Source organism: Notothenia rossii, assembly GCF_949606895.1.
Source record: "Notothenia rossii genome assembly, chromosome: 3".
Lineage (NCBI taxonomy): Eukaryota > Metazoa > Chordata > Actinopteri > Perciformes > Nototheniidae > Notothenia > Notothenia rossii.
The window spans coordinates 70,108,788-70,125,886 of record NC_136901.1 but is presented as its reverse complement, the minus strand read 5'-3'; the positions used below and the strand labels follow the sequence as shown (position 1 = coordinate 70,125,886).

General features: G+C 37.7%; 3 protein-coding genes across 4 annotated transcripts; 1 reads left to right on the top strand and 2 right to left on the bottom strand.

The window, feature by feature from the left end:
- Positions 1 to 5,361: 5,361 nt before the first annotated feature.
- On the top strand, positions 5,362 to 7,044 carry nkx2.5 (NK2 homeobox 5; the record flags this gene model as incomplete). The annotated part of the gene is made up of 2 exons (XM_079671774.1): positions 5,362 to 5,731; positions 6,440 to 7,044. 2 exons carry the CDS (start codon positions 5,362 to 5,364, stop codon positions 7,042 to 7,044), a joined length of 975 nt encoding a protein of 324 aa, XP_079527900.1.
- A 1,844-nt stretch (positions 7,045 to 8,888) lies between these two features.
- Positions 8,889 to 13,713, bottom strand: LOC307033320 (vesicle transport protein SEC20-like). The gene is made up of 6 exons (XM_079671749.1): positions 13,376 to 13,713; positions 12,471 to 12,563; positions 12,297 to 12,388; positions 11,938 to 12,042; positions 11,646 to 11,764; positions 8,889 to 10,615 (listed from the first exon to the last, which is right to left on the bottom strand). The coding sequence occupies exons 1-6, from the start codon at positions 13,523 to 13,525 to the stop codon at positions 10,419 to 10,421; spliced, it is 756 nt and encodes a 251-aa protein (XP_079527875.1). The 5' UTR covers positions 13,526 to 13,713; the 3' UTR covers positions 8,889 to 10,418.
- A 127-nt stretch (positions 13,714 to 13,840) lies between these two features.
- Positions 13,841 to 16,009, bottom strand: atp6v0e1 (ATPase H+ transporting V0 subunit e1). 2 transcript variants are annotated; one of them, XR_013806469.1, is made up of 4 exons: positions 15,780 to 16,009; positions 15,223 to 15,270; positions 14,338 to 14,485; positions 13,841 to 14,208 (listed from the first exon to the last, which is right to left on the bottom strand). XR_013806469.1 is itself a non-coding variant. In XM_079671751.1 (4 exons), exons 1-3 carry the CDS (start codon positions 15,881 to 15,883, stop codon positions 14,392 to 14,394), a joined length of 246 nt encoding a protein of 81 aa, XP_079527877.1. In that variant the 5' UTR covers positions 15,884 to 16,006; the 3' UTR covers positions 13,841 to 14,205; positions 14,361 to 14,391. The 2 variants fall into 2 exon arrangements, 1 of the variants encoding a protein (XP_079527877.1); XM_079671751.1 differs by having other exon boundaries at positions 13,841 to 14,205; positions 14,361 to 14,485; positions 15,780 to 16,006.
- Positions 16,010 to 17,099: the final 1,090 nt, after the last annotated feature.

Genomic DNA, 17,099 nt, shown 5'->3' with positions numbered 1-17,099 from the left:
TTTTGATGTGGAGTACCTCTTTAAATCCTGGTTTTATATCTTTATGAATATGTCAGCAGGGCACAACCTGTCCCCTAAAAATCCATTCACAGCTCATGAGCTACAACACAGCAGATATCCCACCACCGACCCTCAAACATCAGCTGTAGACAAAACTAAAGCAGCCACGGAGTAAAAACCATCCTCTCATGTCCCCCGGGGGCTCTAACCTCACCTTGAACTCAACAGAGAACTGAGTGAAGCCATGCCAAGCCCAGGAACATGACCTGGGGAGTGCGTGTCAGGGGTGGGGAGGAGAGGATGGAGCAGAGATGAAGGGGATGCTGCTCCCTGCATCACAGACAAGACAAACGATGCACGGACAGATGGCACTTGACACAGCTGCCATATTCACTTCAGTTTCCAGTTACAACAATCTGGCTCCAGATCAGCAAGTGCTTAGGTCACGCAACAAGTGACACAGCGGGTTCAAAACTGTAACTCACAATCATTCATACAATAGAAATCCACTTAACATCATAGGAAATATAGAAATAGGACAATGTATTAAAATAACAACCTTACCCCAAAATGATAATCTGTGTACCAAATTACTTTGTTTGCACATTTTCTCTCACGTTGAAGGAAGAATCCAAAATCTCTTATAGAAAGGGGGCAGCGTTTAACAACAGAAAAACTGTTTCAAATAACCTCTTTACAAACCCTCACACACCTTGTTCAGAAAACATACTTTTTTGGTTAAATTAGAAGTAGTGAGTATACAACTGGATAAATGATACTTTATTTTTTTCCTGCACAAGTTGTGAAAAGATGACTTGAATAAGAGTAGTTTTTGTTAAACATAAAAGACCTTCTTCAATTCATCCAGAATTGTCTCTGTTTTTTTATTTTAGGTAAACCGTGGAGGCAATTAAAAAAAATTCAAGCTAAATGCTATTTTTCGTGAAGTATTTATTTAAGCGAGAGTTTGGATGTGTTCTATGTCCACATGGTGGTAGTGTTTCTCACAAGGGAGTGGAGAGGGTGAAGGTCCATCAGACTAAAGATTTAACTCATCCATCGCCTGCAGTTAACCACAACAGTCATGTAAATCGGAGTCAGCTCATGATATCTTCACCACTGTTACTGTGTGAAATACACAAGGTACGGCAAGATGGAGAGACACAGTGTGAGAGTGAGTTGCCAAAGCCTGACCTTGGACCTAAAGCTGTCTGATGTTATGATGTGACCACAATGTGAATCAGTTTAAAGGTTTACGTTTAATTTAGGATACATTCAATATAGGGCTACTCAGTATTAATGTTGAATTAAATTGGAATTTGTATTATTAATACAGTAGTCTGCATTTTTGCAAAGGAAAGTACTAATTTGAAAGTTTAAAGACAGACAGCTGTGCTGAGAAATTATTAAAGTTGTCCAGGCATTTACCAGATCTACCCATTGAAATGTGTGATTGTCAGGTCAGACACTTTATTCAAAGGTAAAACAAATCTACATTTTGAATGAATTTAAATTGTATGGTGACTTATTTTAAGTATTGCTGAATTTCAAAATAAAATGCTGGAATGTTTTTTTGATTCTCCTGATAAAAGTGTGATGATGTTATAAAATTGGTGTTGTATGTTTGTAGTTTTTTATGATTTGGTGAAACATTTTAATAAGTTAAATATATCACACATCAGGCTAAAGTTACTTTTAAAATGGAGTGGTACTGGTTAAATAATAATAGTAGTTAATACTGGTTGAAACTGTGTTAAAAATGTGCAGCCTTTGTTACTTCCACAGTGTCAGTGGGATTTTCTCTTATAGATTATATCCTCATCAGAAGGCACAGTCAGATTTGTGATGTATGCCAAACGAAAGTGGTTTCTATTATGTTTTTTCGGCTTTTTCTTTTCCAGCCTCGGCTTTGGAAGACCCTGTTTGGTCAGGGAAGCTCACAGCTTTCACTTCTTCAAATCACTTTATTTTTCTTCATTTGTAAAATAAGGTTGATTTGATTTCACTTTAATCTTATGTTGTATAGCATATTGTTTTGGCAATTGCATTGAGACATTTTTGCATATGTGTGTGTGTTTTCATTGATGTTATGTGCATTATGCAGTTAAATACTAAAAACACGGATGAGTATTATATTTGTAAATATTTCATTATAAACTTGCACACATGGAATGTCATTTATGTATGCACTGCACAATCAATTAGGGAATTAAGTTATGTGTTTGTGTATAAACACAAAAAATATATTTCTGGCTTCTTTTCAAATGATCTACATTTTATTTTTTAGAGCTAAATTATTTGTCATTAGTTACTATTTGTTGTCTTTTTTTTAATTAAAGCTTATCAACAATGACCAGTGGTGGAAGAAGTATTCAGCTCTTTTAACTAAGTCAAGTATAGCAAAACTGAGGAGTATAAACACTCTGCTACAAGAAAAGGTCATGGATTTAAATATAACTTGACGAAAAGGACAGGAGCTTTAACATATACTTAACCTACAAAAAGAAAAAGTACCCATTATGAGGAAAGTTCTATTTCACAACTTGGTTTTCATTATATAAGGCCAAAATATAATTATTAATGCAGGAATATGTTCATTTTGTTGCAGTTTATACATGTTAAAATAATTTGAGTCACTCAACACACTGCTGGTTTAGCTAATCCTAAACCAATATATCACCATTTTTTATATAATTTGTATTTTATATTAGTATTTGGAATCTGCTTAAAATGTAGTAACTTATATAGATATTTAATTAAAGAGAATTATATTTGCGTCCAAAATGTGGTGAAAGTACATTATTCAAGTCGAGTACAAGTAGCGTATGTCACAATTATTGCAGTACTTAAAGTTTAGGGGATACTGAGTTACAATCCAAAGCTAAAGGAGACATTACTAAAGTTTAGATGAAACAATTATAATGCATCCCTAATTCAACATAAAGCCATTTTTAGGAACCACAACTTTAACTTTTTTGGATGTCCATCACTTCAAGCCGCTGGCATTGTGAACAGACGCCAGGCAGCTTTGATGGAGAAAGTGTAAAATGTTTGCGATGTCATTCCTAACCGGATTATATCCCAATGAGCCTGTTGCATCCCAATTAGTCTAATCAGTGAACAGTTAATGGATCTAATCACCAAAAGGCCTCCAGGACAGAGAGAGGCACCAGGAACGTTTAGGCAAGAGACAGACATTTTAATTTGGGTCGCGCACATGTAGGGGGGGGGGGGGGGGGGGTCCTCACTTCGACACACAGGCAGCCCTCAAAATACCCACACGTTCGTGCAGCGGAAGTTTTTAAGCAACCTTATCTAAAGCTTTATCTGAGTTGGAGATGTGCTGCAGAAAGAAGGGTCAAAGGGGAGCTGCGGGCCGGGACGAAGCATTAGGGATATGAAACACATGCCAGACCTGTCATGTTCAATTTACAGTTGACTGGATGGTTTAGTTACAACTGAAGGTTCTGTGGTGGTACGGTCCTATCCCACGGGATTAATAGTTTTAAAGTCATATCTTTTTGCAATTAAAGAAATAAAACGGTGAGACTTTACGTCCAAAACAGCACAAAGCCAGCGGAAATCAATCATCAGGAAAACATGTTCCCTTGTGTCTCATGCCCCCTCCTCCCTCCCCCTTGAGTTTACTTTATTTCGCCAATTATTACAGCAAGAGCCGGGCCAGTGTTGACTCTCACTGCGCCTGAGAGAGATTTTACGGCCATTCATCAGCTCTCGAGGCGCACAAATAGTCTTTAAAACTATAAACACCATCGCTGGGTCGGAGACAGGGGGACCCATTTACCCCGTGGCTGTGCTAAACGTTGAAGATAAAACAAACGATAATACTGTCTGTCTCCTGTGACCGTCTCCACAGGCATTAATAGCAGGTTTAGTGCCAATTGTGCAGGGGGAGACACATGGAGCTAATGCGTCATTGCGCACTCCATTTTACTGCTGTCTGGCTAAATGATTTGTAATGTGTTGTTCCATGTATGTATTCGACATTATTGTAACAGATTCTAAAGGCACAAGTATCGATTGTCTTTGGTTTAACACTAGAAATCATGTTCTGTGATGTTAACCTTCACAGTAACAGTTGCACAGTGTCAGTATATGGAGACACGAGGTGTTTTCCTACATTTTGATTTTTAAGATGTTTAAATAAACGACACACGCCATGTGTAGTCAAATATAGAAGTTGTGTGTCCCTATTTTCTTACAGAATAGCATATTGGGATTTAAAGCTGGAATTGATCAAACAAATATCGATTTGGCAAAAAATAAAAGTTTAAAGGCAATACAACGTGTATCTTTTTTTGTAACAACATGGGTGTATATATGACACATATTTAGGATAACCTGGCCAGCAGCGTGGGTGGGATTGTGTCTGTGCGTGTGTGCGTGTGTGCGTGTGTGTGTGTGTGTGTGTGTGTGTGTGTGTGTGTGTGTGTTTGTGTGGGTTTGTTGTCATCTGTTATCACGTCCTGATAGCGCAGACAGTGGCTCCAGAATCTCTCGGAGGCAGACAGCAGAGTGTGTCGCTGCTGGTCTCAGGTTCCTGACCAGGGACCCAATTTGTTGTCTGCTCCGTTTCCCCTTGGATGAGGCGAGGGAACTGGCCGACACCCCCAAACACATGCACGGGCACGATCAGACAACCTCACTTGTTATAATTCCTCCATCATGGAACCTACATGATGCATGTTTGATTCATCAGTCAGTCTTTATACACGTTTGATGTAGACGCAGTTAGATCAATCATTTATCTTGGTACTTGAAGATGTGTGTAAACATCCGTCTAAAAGCTGACTAGGAATCGTGCGTAAAGACTACAGCACTGAAAATAGCGTATTCATTGAACGAGACAGTTATTTCACATGATAAAAATATAGAAATATGAACGTTTTTCACCAAAGCTATCTTTGATTTAGGGAAACATTTATAACTAATATGCTTTGTAGGGAGAACAGTTGGGTTGGTGTTGTTGGTGTTGTTACAACACCAACCCAACTGCCCAACTGCACATATACAACACTGTTGTATATATACAACAGTGATTGGACACATGTAGGCCTATAAGGAACATGCACCAGACATCACTTTGTGTGATGAAATGGGAGTATCATTGTCTCCATATAGAGGGTCCCAGTGGCTCCCCCTTCCTCCTCCCCCCTGCGTCACTGAGAGGAGAAGAGTTGACATTTAAAATGCCCACTTCACTCACTCAAGATCAGTCTGCTACACCAAACTAATACTTGAATCCAGTAAATATTACCAGGAAGGAGAGGGACTTTGTTGAAGTTTTTTTTGTTACTTCCACATGACAGGTTAATAGTTTATTTTTTTCAGTTCTTGGCAATGTTTCCCTGCCCCAGCAGCACGTCCACTCCCTTCTCTGTAAAGGATATATTAAACCTGGAGCAGAGTCATGACGTTATGGTGTCTCCTCTGGACGTTTCTTCTCGTATGGACTGCTGCAGCGTGCCGACCTCCTCCTCCTCCTCATCCTCCTCCTCTTCCTCCTCCTGCATGCTGGCCCGCCTGAAGCAGGAGCCTCTCCGGGACATGTCGTCCGCCATCTCGATGTTTGGAGAAGACCTGCAGGAGCCCAGAGCCGGCAGAGGAAATGCACTCAACTTCGCTACTACCTTTTATGGGAAATCCCTCATGGAGATAGATTTGGTTAAGGATGGGAAATCAGATGCGTTTGAGGGGAAACGTAGAAAAGGTGAGATGAGGAAAGCAGGAACATTTTATTGTGCAGTCCTGTGCAAACATAGGCCCAATGAATCGTGTTTTTTTATTCGTGCACAACGCACCACATATTAAAGAAAAAGTTCGTCTAAAGAAACAAAAAAACAGTCATACAGGACAAAGTCCTTCACTGCGGACACAGGCCTGGATTTTCTAACCGTAAAAAGTCGAGTTGGAATGAGCTTTTTCTTGTGGCCTGCTACATTTATTTTGGAGTTATATAATCCAAAAGAATATCCTGTTTTTAAAAATGAATACCAAAAGTTGCAGTTATTTATCTAAGTGTCCTATATATGTGTTCCACATCTATAAATCGTGCGCATTTTTCCAAATCACACACTGAATACATCATGGTCAGCTCAAATAACTGAATTTCGTATGCACAAGCTAATTAACCAAAAAAGGACAATATTATCATTATTATTATTTAAGTAACCTAAGATGCTGTAGTAAAAATAGCTCTAGGCCCAAATGGGTAAATACATTTCCAACTCTCACTGTTCTATTCATTTTTAGCAATGGTTGTGTACTTCTGTTTTTATTTAATTTGTTGTTATTACTAATGTGTGCTTTTCTTTTGTATGTGACTATCTGTAACACTATCCCAGCTATGGGATTAATACAGGAATTCTGAATGTGATTGATTTGTGTTCATCCTTTTCTTTATGTCTGGTGTGTTTAGAGGAGTTCAGCCCTCCTGTGGAAGACACAAAACCCGAGGATCCGAACCGAACCAAGTCTCGAAGACGCAGGAAGCCGCGCGTGCTCTTCTCCCAGGCGCAGGTGTACGAGCTGGAGCGGCGCTTCAAGCAGCAGAGGTACCTGTCCGCCCCGGAGAGAGACCACCTGGCCGGGGGGCTCAAACTCACCCCGACCCAGGTGAAGATCTGGTTCCAGAACAGGAGGTACAAGTGCAAGCGGCAGAGGCAGGACCAGAGCCTGGAGATGGTGTCGCTGCCGCCGCCCAGGAGGGTGTCGGTGCCGGTGCTGGTGCGGGACGGGAAGCCCTGCCTGGCCGCAGACACAGGCTCCTACAACCCGTCCTACAGCATGGGGCACATCAACCATTTCACGTATAACAACTACCCGGCTTTCAGTAACTATACCAGCCCCGGCTGCAACACAAACTATGCGTGTAACTATCCTGCAGCCACGATGCAAACTATGCAAGGGTCCTCCAACAACGGGAACTACATGAACTTCGGGGTGGGGGACCTGAATAACGTGCAGAACACATTCTCCTCCAGTAATGGGGTGTCTTCGTTACATGGCATTAGGACGTGGTAAACCGATCTGTGTTTCTGTTTCAGTTTAACTGGGTTGTTTTACGATTGCATGTATTTTTAAATGTGTAAAGACTTTCAGAGTGTCGTCTAACTTTTATTATATCAAATTACTTATTTCTGATAGTTTTTCGTTTGTGTTTTAAGCACTGAATAGCTTACATTTGTATTGATTTTCATGCCCTGTAAAACAAATGTCAAGATCTGACTGAGCGCACAGATGTGAAATTTGAGCCAAAAAAATATGCAAGCAAAGTTCTTTAAATGTTATTTTAGAACAACAATTTCCTTTCCCTTCCTTTTATTTTATTATTTGTATTGACTCCAATTGTATTATTCGATATTTGTACCTACAGATCAGATTCAGTGGGCGAGAATAAAAAATATACAACCACTTGCAAATAAGGGGTTAATTTATTAATTATATAAGGCTATTATTGTACATGTAATTACTATTATTGTCTTTTATATTGCTTGAAATAAGCTATTTAATTCTGAAAATGAAATTACAATAATTTGCTCTAATTTGGCTCTATATAAAATACATGATAAAGTATAAATGTAGTCAACTATGTCTGTGGGTCACATAATGGTTGAACTGGTTAACCAGCAGGATCCTAAAGTTTTTACAACCTTCATATGGTTTGTGTCTGGTTAAAATGTTCAAGTGGCCATTAGGAAGCTTCCTTCAATGTTCTTAAACAAGGTTAAAAGGTTGTTCAGAGTTGACACTTTTTAATGCTCCCTGTCAGCCACCTACACACATGTTTTAAGTCACTGCTACAGAGATGGCTGTCAGCCATGACCTTGAGCGGTACTAAATGTTTTTACATCAAGTTCTGCTGAGGAAATGCTGTTTTTAATTCTGTGGATATGCAAACTTTTCGATTTCTCTTTTATTATATTGTGTGTACAAGACTTTTCTATACACTTTCTCAAAATGCCATTCTGAAAGTCAGCAACCTTTTTTCTCTGTACTTGTACAAATGACAAATTCAAGATGTTACCTGATCCAAAATATTTATCTATTTTTGGACAGTTTACTTAATTATTAAAGACTTCCTTTTTGAAATTATTTCGGTTTGGCTTAGTCATTACTATTTATTTATATAGAGCTGGACTGTATGAAGAAAGTCAAACATACTATAACTTAAACCATGTTTTCGATAATATAAAGTTGAATTATGGTGCTTTGACAAAATATTTACATAATGAGATTTGTAATAATCATCAGTATAATAACAAAGTCGGAAATCAGGTAGAACAGTGTGGTGAGTTCAGAAAATTACATCACTTATGAAATGTAGCCTTTAAAATCAGTAACGACAATACTTATGTTACACTTTTGATATCCAAAAGCTAAGACTTGTTCATGTTATCGATGAAAAACTGCTATTGCCTAGCCCTATTTGAAAATTAAAGGTCTCAGACTGAAATATGACAATTAATGTATGCAACAGTCCGATACATTACACAGAAAGCTCCCTTTAGCCGTAAAAAGGACTTCATGAATTCAGAAGAGACTGTCTGGTTCCTGTGTTTACGCCATCATTGTGGTGCCGTGTACGCTCCTCTGAGACCCCCGTCCACTTGTCCAGATACAAACCCAAACACTTGATTGACACTATCACGGTGCTAAATGTAAGAATAGTCCAATTTGCTTGACAGAGAGCCAGAGTCCTTGTCTAAGTGTGCAGTTATAGGAACAGGACGGCTCTGCCCCGCTGCCACTTTACACGAGTAAGAGACGCTTAGGCCTCTCTCAGCTCTCTCCACACACACACTCTGTTGTCTTCCTCTCATTATGAACCCTTACAAACACACGTTTGAGAAACATGTCAAACATCAAGTCAGAAGACTTTTTGTTTATTGATGATTAACACTGACCACATTAACATATATTAAACAGAAAAGGCAATGGCAGGCGATAGCAGACAGGGTAGCAAGGTCATGTAGCTCCTCTGGCCACCTTCTCCTCCGAGGTGTTGAAAAGGCAAAGTCAGATAACAGCACCACACAAAGCTAAAAATATCCCCCCTCACCCTCCACCCACACTGGAAAGGGAAACGGGTCGGAATAATCTGCTTTTCCGGGTCTTATCTGAAGAAAGGCAGGGATGTATGCTGCTCTATCTCTACCAGGGTGATCACTGCCACGGCCTGAGCCGTTCTGCTGCGCTGCAGAGCAGAGCGGGGCTCAACCGGAGGAGATGGAGGGGAGGGGGCACACTCTTTAAAAATCATATATTATTTTTTGTTTTCACGCTATGTGACAAAAGCATATAGACAATTTGAATAGCACTTATACAAGTGCAAGCGCCATTCTGAATAGCAAACTGATGGACAGTGAAGCTAAAAGCCATTTCAATACTACACTTACTAAATATAGAACTCAGTCATTGTTGTGCTGTAATAAATTAAAACTCACTTAAGTATACAGTACATCCTAATAAATAACAATAACAGGGAATGTTGCCATCATTTGCAAAGTATCTGAATAATCTGAACAAGTTTGATTGAAACATCAGTGAGGATATGTGAATGTGTCACTTTTTTGTTCATACTTATATTCAATACCAAACAATATAAATCCTTGACATTGTGATATGTAATGCTACTATAGATTTATAGTATTTGAAAGTATTGAACACTACTATAAACACTCTTAAATGAAATGTATGCCAATCAAAGCTTGTTTAACTGAAATGAATGGTGGAACTTTTTTGTGATTATTAGATATTACCAGGGTTTACATTATTTTCCTCAGCCTTTTTTTAAACCTCTATGGAACCATTGTTTGTCATTACCACCATCAGCATTTTACCTTTAGCCACAGAAACAGAGGCAAACTGAAGGAGTATCTTAGGGGTCTTAGAATGACTTTCTGTACATTAAGAGTCTGGGTGTGTATATATAAATATAGGCATATAAATACGGATAAACTGTACGTCTTTGATATACTTATACATATGGAACAAAAACCGAAATGGATATTGTCCATAGGAATGTACAAAAGAAAAGATTATTATGGTTTGTGCATCTTCTCTCTCAACTTATTTCATTTAAAAGCAATGCACAGCATTACTGTCACATTGACCAAAGATGGACGTCTGACACAATTCGGACCAATAAATAATGAAAACACATCATGGAACCATAGGTGTGTGGGTTTCTCTTCGCTCTTTGAGCACAGTATTCCCCCTCGGCAGCGCCCGCTTCAGCAGAATGAGCGGGGCACATTCCTCGGAGCAGACACTCGTGTGTAATGTGTGTGTAACACGACACGCAGCAGTCAGGGTTGTTTAAATCATTTGCGCTGACCGAGGAAAGTGCTGTATGTAGTAATGGAAGAGCTCCTCTGGAAAAAAAGGTACCTGGTCTACAGAAAGGGGAACAGTCTCTTCTTAAGGATGTAGAGAATGGTGGCGAGGAAGAGGGCGAGCGCCAGGAAGATGAGCAGCTTGTCGGTGAGCTCTCTGCGGTTGTACTTGGTGATGAGCTTCCTCCCGAGCTGGATGGTCCCCGTCATGGTCCTGAACTCACCGTTGGTCTCTGCCACTGTCCTGGAGGAGGTCGCTTCAAAGATAAGATACACCATTAGTATAAATGTTTAGTTAAATTAGACATTTTTCATGATTTTGGCTTTGATAATGCATATGGCATACATTTTTGCTAATGTGTGTTTTTTTAAGTTAAACTTTAGCTCCATAAAAAGTGTATTAAAAAAAGGTAAAGCCAAAATACAGACAGGCTTTTAAGTATAACACGTTCCTCATTGAAAACCTCATTTTAGTTCCATTAGCCATTAGAGCACACACTCATTCATTCTAATAGATTAGGCTTTGGGTTCCAACTTCAAAATTATAGTTTTTGCTACCACCAGTACCCCATGGGGCAAATACAAGCTATTTTTCTGGTTTCCACTAGGTCTATTGCTGCTGTATCATGGAGCACTTTGCAATATGTGCAATATATATATATATATTCAGTGAATAACTGTGCAATATGGCTGCTCTTCTTCAGAACTGTTACAGGCTGTGTATGTCTGTATTTTGTAAATTGTGTAATTCTTTTTTCTTTTTAATCTTTAATCTTTCTTTTTTCAATTTTTTTATGCATACTTCTTGTCAACATTAAGCTGTCTTTGGCTCTTTTTCTGCTGGAACCAATGAAAATGTCCCCTCTGTGGGAAGAATAAAGGTATTCTGATTCTGATTTAATGCCATGCATCAAAATCAATGATGCTGCTTATCATTGACATAACCCAGCCTGTGGAAAACAAAGTTCCCCTAGCATTTAATAAAAATAAAATAACAAAGGTTTAGAGGAGGTTTGTTGTTGTAAAAAATAACAGACTGGCATTTAAATGGTTAACATTTTGAAATGTTATGAATATTACTCAAGATAAAGACTCAAATTGCTATGAAGATTCAACTTCCTTTCAAGTCTTTCAAAAGGATATAGTAACGTTTTTTTACGCAGTTGCTCCCCTTTAAAGCCTTCAAAGTATGATTTAAACAAGTTCAACAAAACAATCACATTTTAAGTAACTGGTAGATGCCTTTGGTATAAAAATGATAATTGTATTGTGTTTGTCTTCACTAACCCAGCGAGGTCATGGTCTCCTCGCTCTGCTGGACCTGCTGCGCCATCATCCGGCTGATGCTCATGAGATTCTCTGTGATGTCGCTGGTTGTCTGGGCCAAGCCTTCTTTGGTCATCTTCCTGAGAAATAGAATAAAACCATTATTTGAATGTATACTCAAAAAGGACTACAAAGATAAGAATGATGTATTTATTTATTACAAGACTGAGAGAATTGTGTATCTTCTACAAAAATAGACATAAAGCTGAGTGCCAGTCGTCTCTTTAAGAAACATTACACACTGTTGGCTCACCTCTCTCTCACAGCACTATCTGCTCCATAAAGAAGCGCCTGCTTCTCCATTTTGTCTATAGACAGTTTGCTGGCCAAGTTGGCTTTCCTCCAACCTGTCTGGTTACTGTGAACATAGTCACAAACACAAAGTTTAATAACCACAAGTGTAATTAGAAAATATAATAATCACATGACCGTTTTCCACCAGGTTAGCTGCATTATCAACACACAAATGTGACAAGAAACACAGCAGTTCACAATAATACAATCCACAGAATGTTAGATTTTTTAAATATATAGACATTGCATTACATTTAGCTGATGCTTTAATCCAAAATGACGCAAATAACCAAGAGGACACACATTCAGTATTATTACCTCAGCATCTGTTTTCTGTGTCCCTCCACCTGACTGATCAAAGCCTGCTTCTCCGACTCTTTGTCCTGCTCCATGGCCATCTGCTCAAAATCCTGTCAAAGAAACAAAAAAAGCCCTCTATTATGATACTACCAAGTGCAAGTAGTTGATGTGCAGCTTCAAATAGTTTCTTACCTGAATCCGCAACCTGAGATTGTGGAAACTCTTTTTCACGTCTGCGTTCAGTTCTGTCAGCTTACTTTCAGGGCCTTGGCACTCATTGAGGTCCTGGTTAGGTATCAAAACAAGGATGAGAATAACATGCATAGGTTTACTGGTATAAACTCTCATTTGACTGTAAAAGCACTCCAAACACTGCTGGAGAATGAGGGCTGTTTGAGTGGTTTTCTAAAGATGATCTTAGACTGTCTGTTATTAAGAGTTGCATTATGCATCATTCTGTTAGGTGGGAATATAAATACAAAACAAATAAATAAAACTTTAGGCCTGCAATTACTATTTTCTTTATCTATTGGTCTGTCAATTATTCCTAAGCGTGAAAATAGTGACACATGAATATTATAATTGTGCATATGGTAAGTGACTTCAACAATGAATTATCCAACTATTTGAATGGGTTTCCTTTACACATTTAAAAAAGGAATCAGTGGAAACTAAATTACAAATATAGGTCCACTCTAATGTGTGAGAGAAAGCTAACCCAAACTCAGTTAAGATTGGTCTTTTTGTAAAGCAGGTGCATCCTACTGTAAATCAGCTTCAACATGAATAATTTATATGACAGAATAAGCCAACGTTACCTTTGACAATAGCCAATATAAGTTCTTAATAGTCGCGTTTTCACATTTCATATAATACCCTTACATATAAGGAAATATGACGCATTAAAGAGAAAGGTAAAATCATGTGTAATCCACCGGTAGCTGCAGCTTGTCTCGAGCTGTCAGTACACCGGCTGTCTGGAGCTGGAAACACTTCATTTAGCATTCTGCTATCACACGGTTCCCTTACATGACAAGCTTCAAAAGCACCATGTCTTCACATAGTGCTATGTAATTTTATCAAATAAATATTCGCACCTGGATGAGAGCTTTGATTTCCAGGTCATATTTGAGTATTTCTTGTTCACAAATTCGGACGTGGACATCTGAGGACGCCATGTTGCCAACTAGCCGGCTCGCAGCTACGGAAAAACCGGAAGTCTGTTTTGATGGTCGAAGGTCGCCCATTCAAATGAACAGAACAGACCTCGTACGATATTAAAAAACAGAATGTATACAATACAAATATGGTGTTATACTATATTTAAAGTATTTACATTACTGATATATATGGTCTGCAAAGACAAAATTCACTGAAATAAACAAATAGCCTTAAGAACGTTCTACAGTCATTAACATGTAGCCTACACTAAAATGTATCACGATGTGTCAACATAACAAGGAGAATCTAAAATTACATTGACAAAAACATGTGTCAGAAATATCAACACTTTAGGCTAGAAAGTAATAAATGAGTCAAAACAAAATACAAAGTGACAGAGCAATGGTGTATTTTTTGTTTATTAACGACTATCGTATGGATTACATCCATCACTAATATTATCAGACAAAAGCAATCGAACACACATCAAATACTCCACTTCACTATTTAAAGAAAGGTCATTCATATTAACAATAAACACGATATACATAATATATAAACCAGACAACAAGAGAAGGTTGTTTTAATTTAAAGTAAAGCACATTCAGTGAGATCTCTCAGAAGTCCTTTGGGAATAATTTTTACACAAGGCGCAAGTGTGGGCATCACTCTGTATATCAAACAGGGGTCTGAGTTTAGAAGGAATGATCTCAGCATGAGGTGAGAAGCAAACGTCCATTGGTATGCAGCAGAATCAGGTCCTCCCCTGCTGGCAAAAGTAAAAAGAACAGTTAAAAAAACAAGCATGGCAATAATATAAATGAGTTATAGGCTACTATATAAGTACATTATGAGCTGCATAAAAGGTACACAATAAAATGTAGGTTCTATAATTTACTTTTTTCAGAGGAGGAAGTGTACCTGCATGATTCGGGAATCCTTTAAGAATACACTAAGCCCAGTGATAGTTCAGGTACCAGATGACGTCAGTGGACAGAGATGGCCCAAAAAGTGGGTTCAGCTGGGCCAGAATTGCTATCAACCAGCTGATGAGAAAAAAAGGGTATTAAAATCAAATGTGTCAATACAAAACTACTTAAAAAGGCAAATAAAAAAAAGTTATTGTGTTTCCTATTGTGTTACAAAAGGTAATTCTGAATTCAGGCCAATCATTTTCACAATAAAAGATTCCGTTTTAAGGATTATCAAATTGAGGGCTTTCATAAATTAACTTCACCTGTCTCTATGGAGGTATTTTGCATATTTTACATGTAACATGAGCACACTTCAACTCATTGTGAATATAAATAATATATCACAAGACAGTAATACTATACACATAAACGTCCAGTGGTAGAACAGTGGCACTCTGATCTATTATTTATAATGTACATTTTTAAAAGCCACAAAATAGTGATGTGAACAAATATTGAAACTGCTCATTACACATAGAGGCAAAGGAAAAACCTTCAACAGTGCATACTCCATAGTAATTCAATAAGACATCAGAAAACGAAAAGGTGCATATTGTTACATTTAAGGAGTATGAGGAATATATTGAATAAATTATTTTAATCCAAAAATTACATGAATTATTCAAGTCACCTGATCATAACAATATGTTTGCTTTATACGTGATTATTACTGACCGTTAACTTTTTTGATTCAATTTGTGCTATTGGTTCATGAATGCATGACATGGTCTTAACATAGACCAGTTTTAAAGCACAGAAAACAACATTTTAATTTATTTGTACATTTCTTTAATGATGATAATACTTACAACAGGTAACAGCAAACAGCAGTTAACACCAGCATTGTGACTATCACTCTGTGGAAATTCGAGAAAATATGTAAGAGGTAAGCATCTAATACTGCATTAATGTAAAAAAACATCACATACTTTTAACATAGCGTGATCTCGTGATGCAAGTGACAAACAGGCAAATAGAGGAAGTTTAATCAGGCATATTTTCCAGAGATGAAGTACATTAACCTTGAGTTCGGTCTTTAAATATATAAAAATACACAATTGAAATGTATTCCAGCGATATGTCAATAACATCAATATTTTAAAAAAAAAGTGGGAAGTACTGACTAACACAGGAAGAGGGGCTGTAGCTTAGTTAGCTAACACTAACTTTTACTTTGGCAAACAAAGTTTCCCCACAAGGTTTACATGTTTTAGTTGTTCAAGTAACTTTGAGAAACTTTTTTAAAGTGTCGCTACATTATACAGTGTACTTGTAACAAATGAGAGTCACGGGATAACATAAAGTAACACTTCCCATAGCTGGCTGTGTAGCCAATAGGAAGCTAAAGGTACGCTAACAAACTCACCCTCTGTTTGGTCCTTTGGGGATGAACCACGGCACTACTCCTCCGATAATGCCCCAAAACAGAGTCATCACGGACATGGCGATCACAAAACCCATTTCTGCCATGGTGGGGTTTCTTGAAAACCAAGGATATCTCAGTTGTACAAACTTTTAACAACTTCAGTGCTGTGCAGCTGGCAGACAGGATCCACAGGCAGCACGTATCACATGACCACCAAAAAGAGGGAGGGAACAGTCTACCATTTAGTGTATGAAACATTAAAGTGTACAAAATTAATCTGCAAACCTCCTGAGAAGATGAGGCAATGACCACTTTGGCATATAAGACATTAGACAAAGAAAAGCAGCATATTGTTACATTTAAGGAGTTGGAATCATAGACTGTATATATACATGTTGGAATACGTCATTTTGATCAACAAATCATTGATATAATCTATGTTAACTGAATTTACAAATATTTTCAAAACTGATTTGTCAAGTGTTATCTAAACTGATCAGCAATTCATATTATATAAATGATAGTTAACTGGCCCTTGATTATTTGTATTTAATGTGTGCTATTGGTATGACATGTTTTAAAATAAAGAGCATGACGACTGACCAGAGAAGTACGTGAGTCTTCGCCTTGTATGAAACAATGAGAACAAATATATATCTTTACATTTGGAGAAACGATCAACTTGGCCTTTTAAAAAAAAAAATCAGTTCACTCCTTTAATTATTGCAGTTTAGAGATTGGTAAACATTTTTAAACTGTTTAATTCATCTTTGAATCTTTTGGAAAAGAGAAAATGTTCTGCATGTATTGCTACCCTTCCCCATGGCAATAACTGTGTGTGGTGCTTGGGTTAAATAAATACTTTTCAGGTTACTCATGTAATGTTCATTTTAGAGTCTGATCCTAAATATTGAGAAATCTAACCTCCACAAGACAATTTATGAAATTTACACTAACATTCCACTCATAATTTGCATAATTGCCAGGTTCTAAAAGACTTAATCCAATTAAAAAAAATCCAATCAAATGGGTAGACTTCTTTATATCTGTTAAGGATAAGAAATCAAAATAAGACAGAGCCCATAAATATCTGTATTTTATTGTATGTGCATTACTCAAAAGAAAAAAATGTATCTGTATTCAAAACGAGTTCCTCCAGATAGCAAACATCTGTCAGCACTAATTCTTAATGACATTGGATTCCTAGATGCTGAAAGACTCACCAAAGTGAGTCTTTCAGCATCTAGGAAGTAGTGGACACAAAATGAATATTCAAGAGTTTGGTGGGATCTGTACAGACATGACAATTACCAAATTATC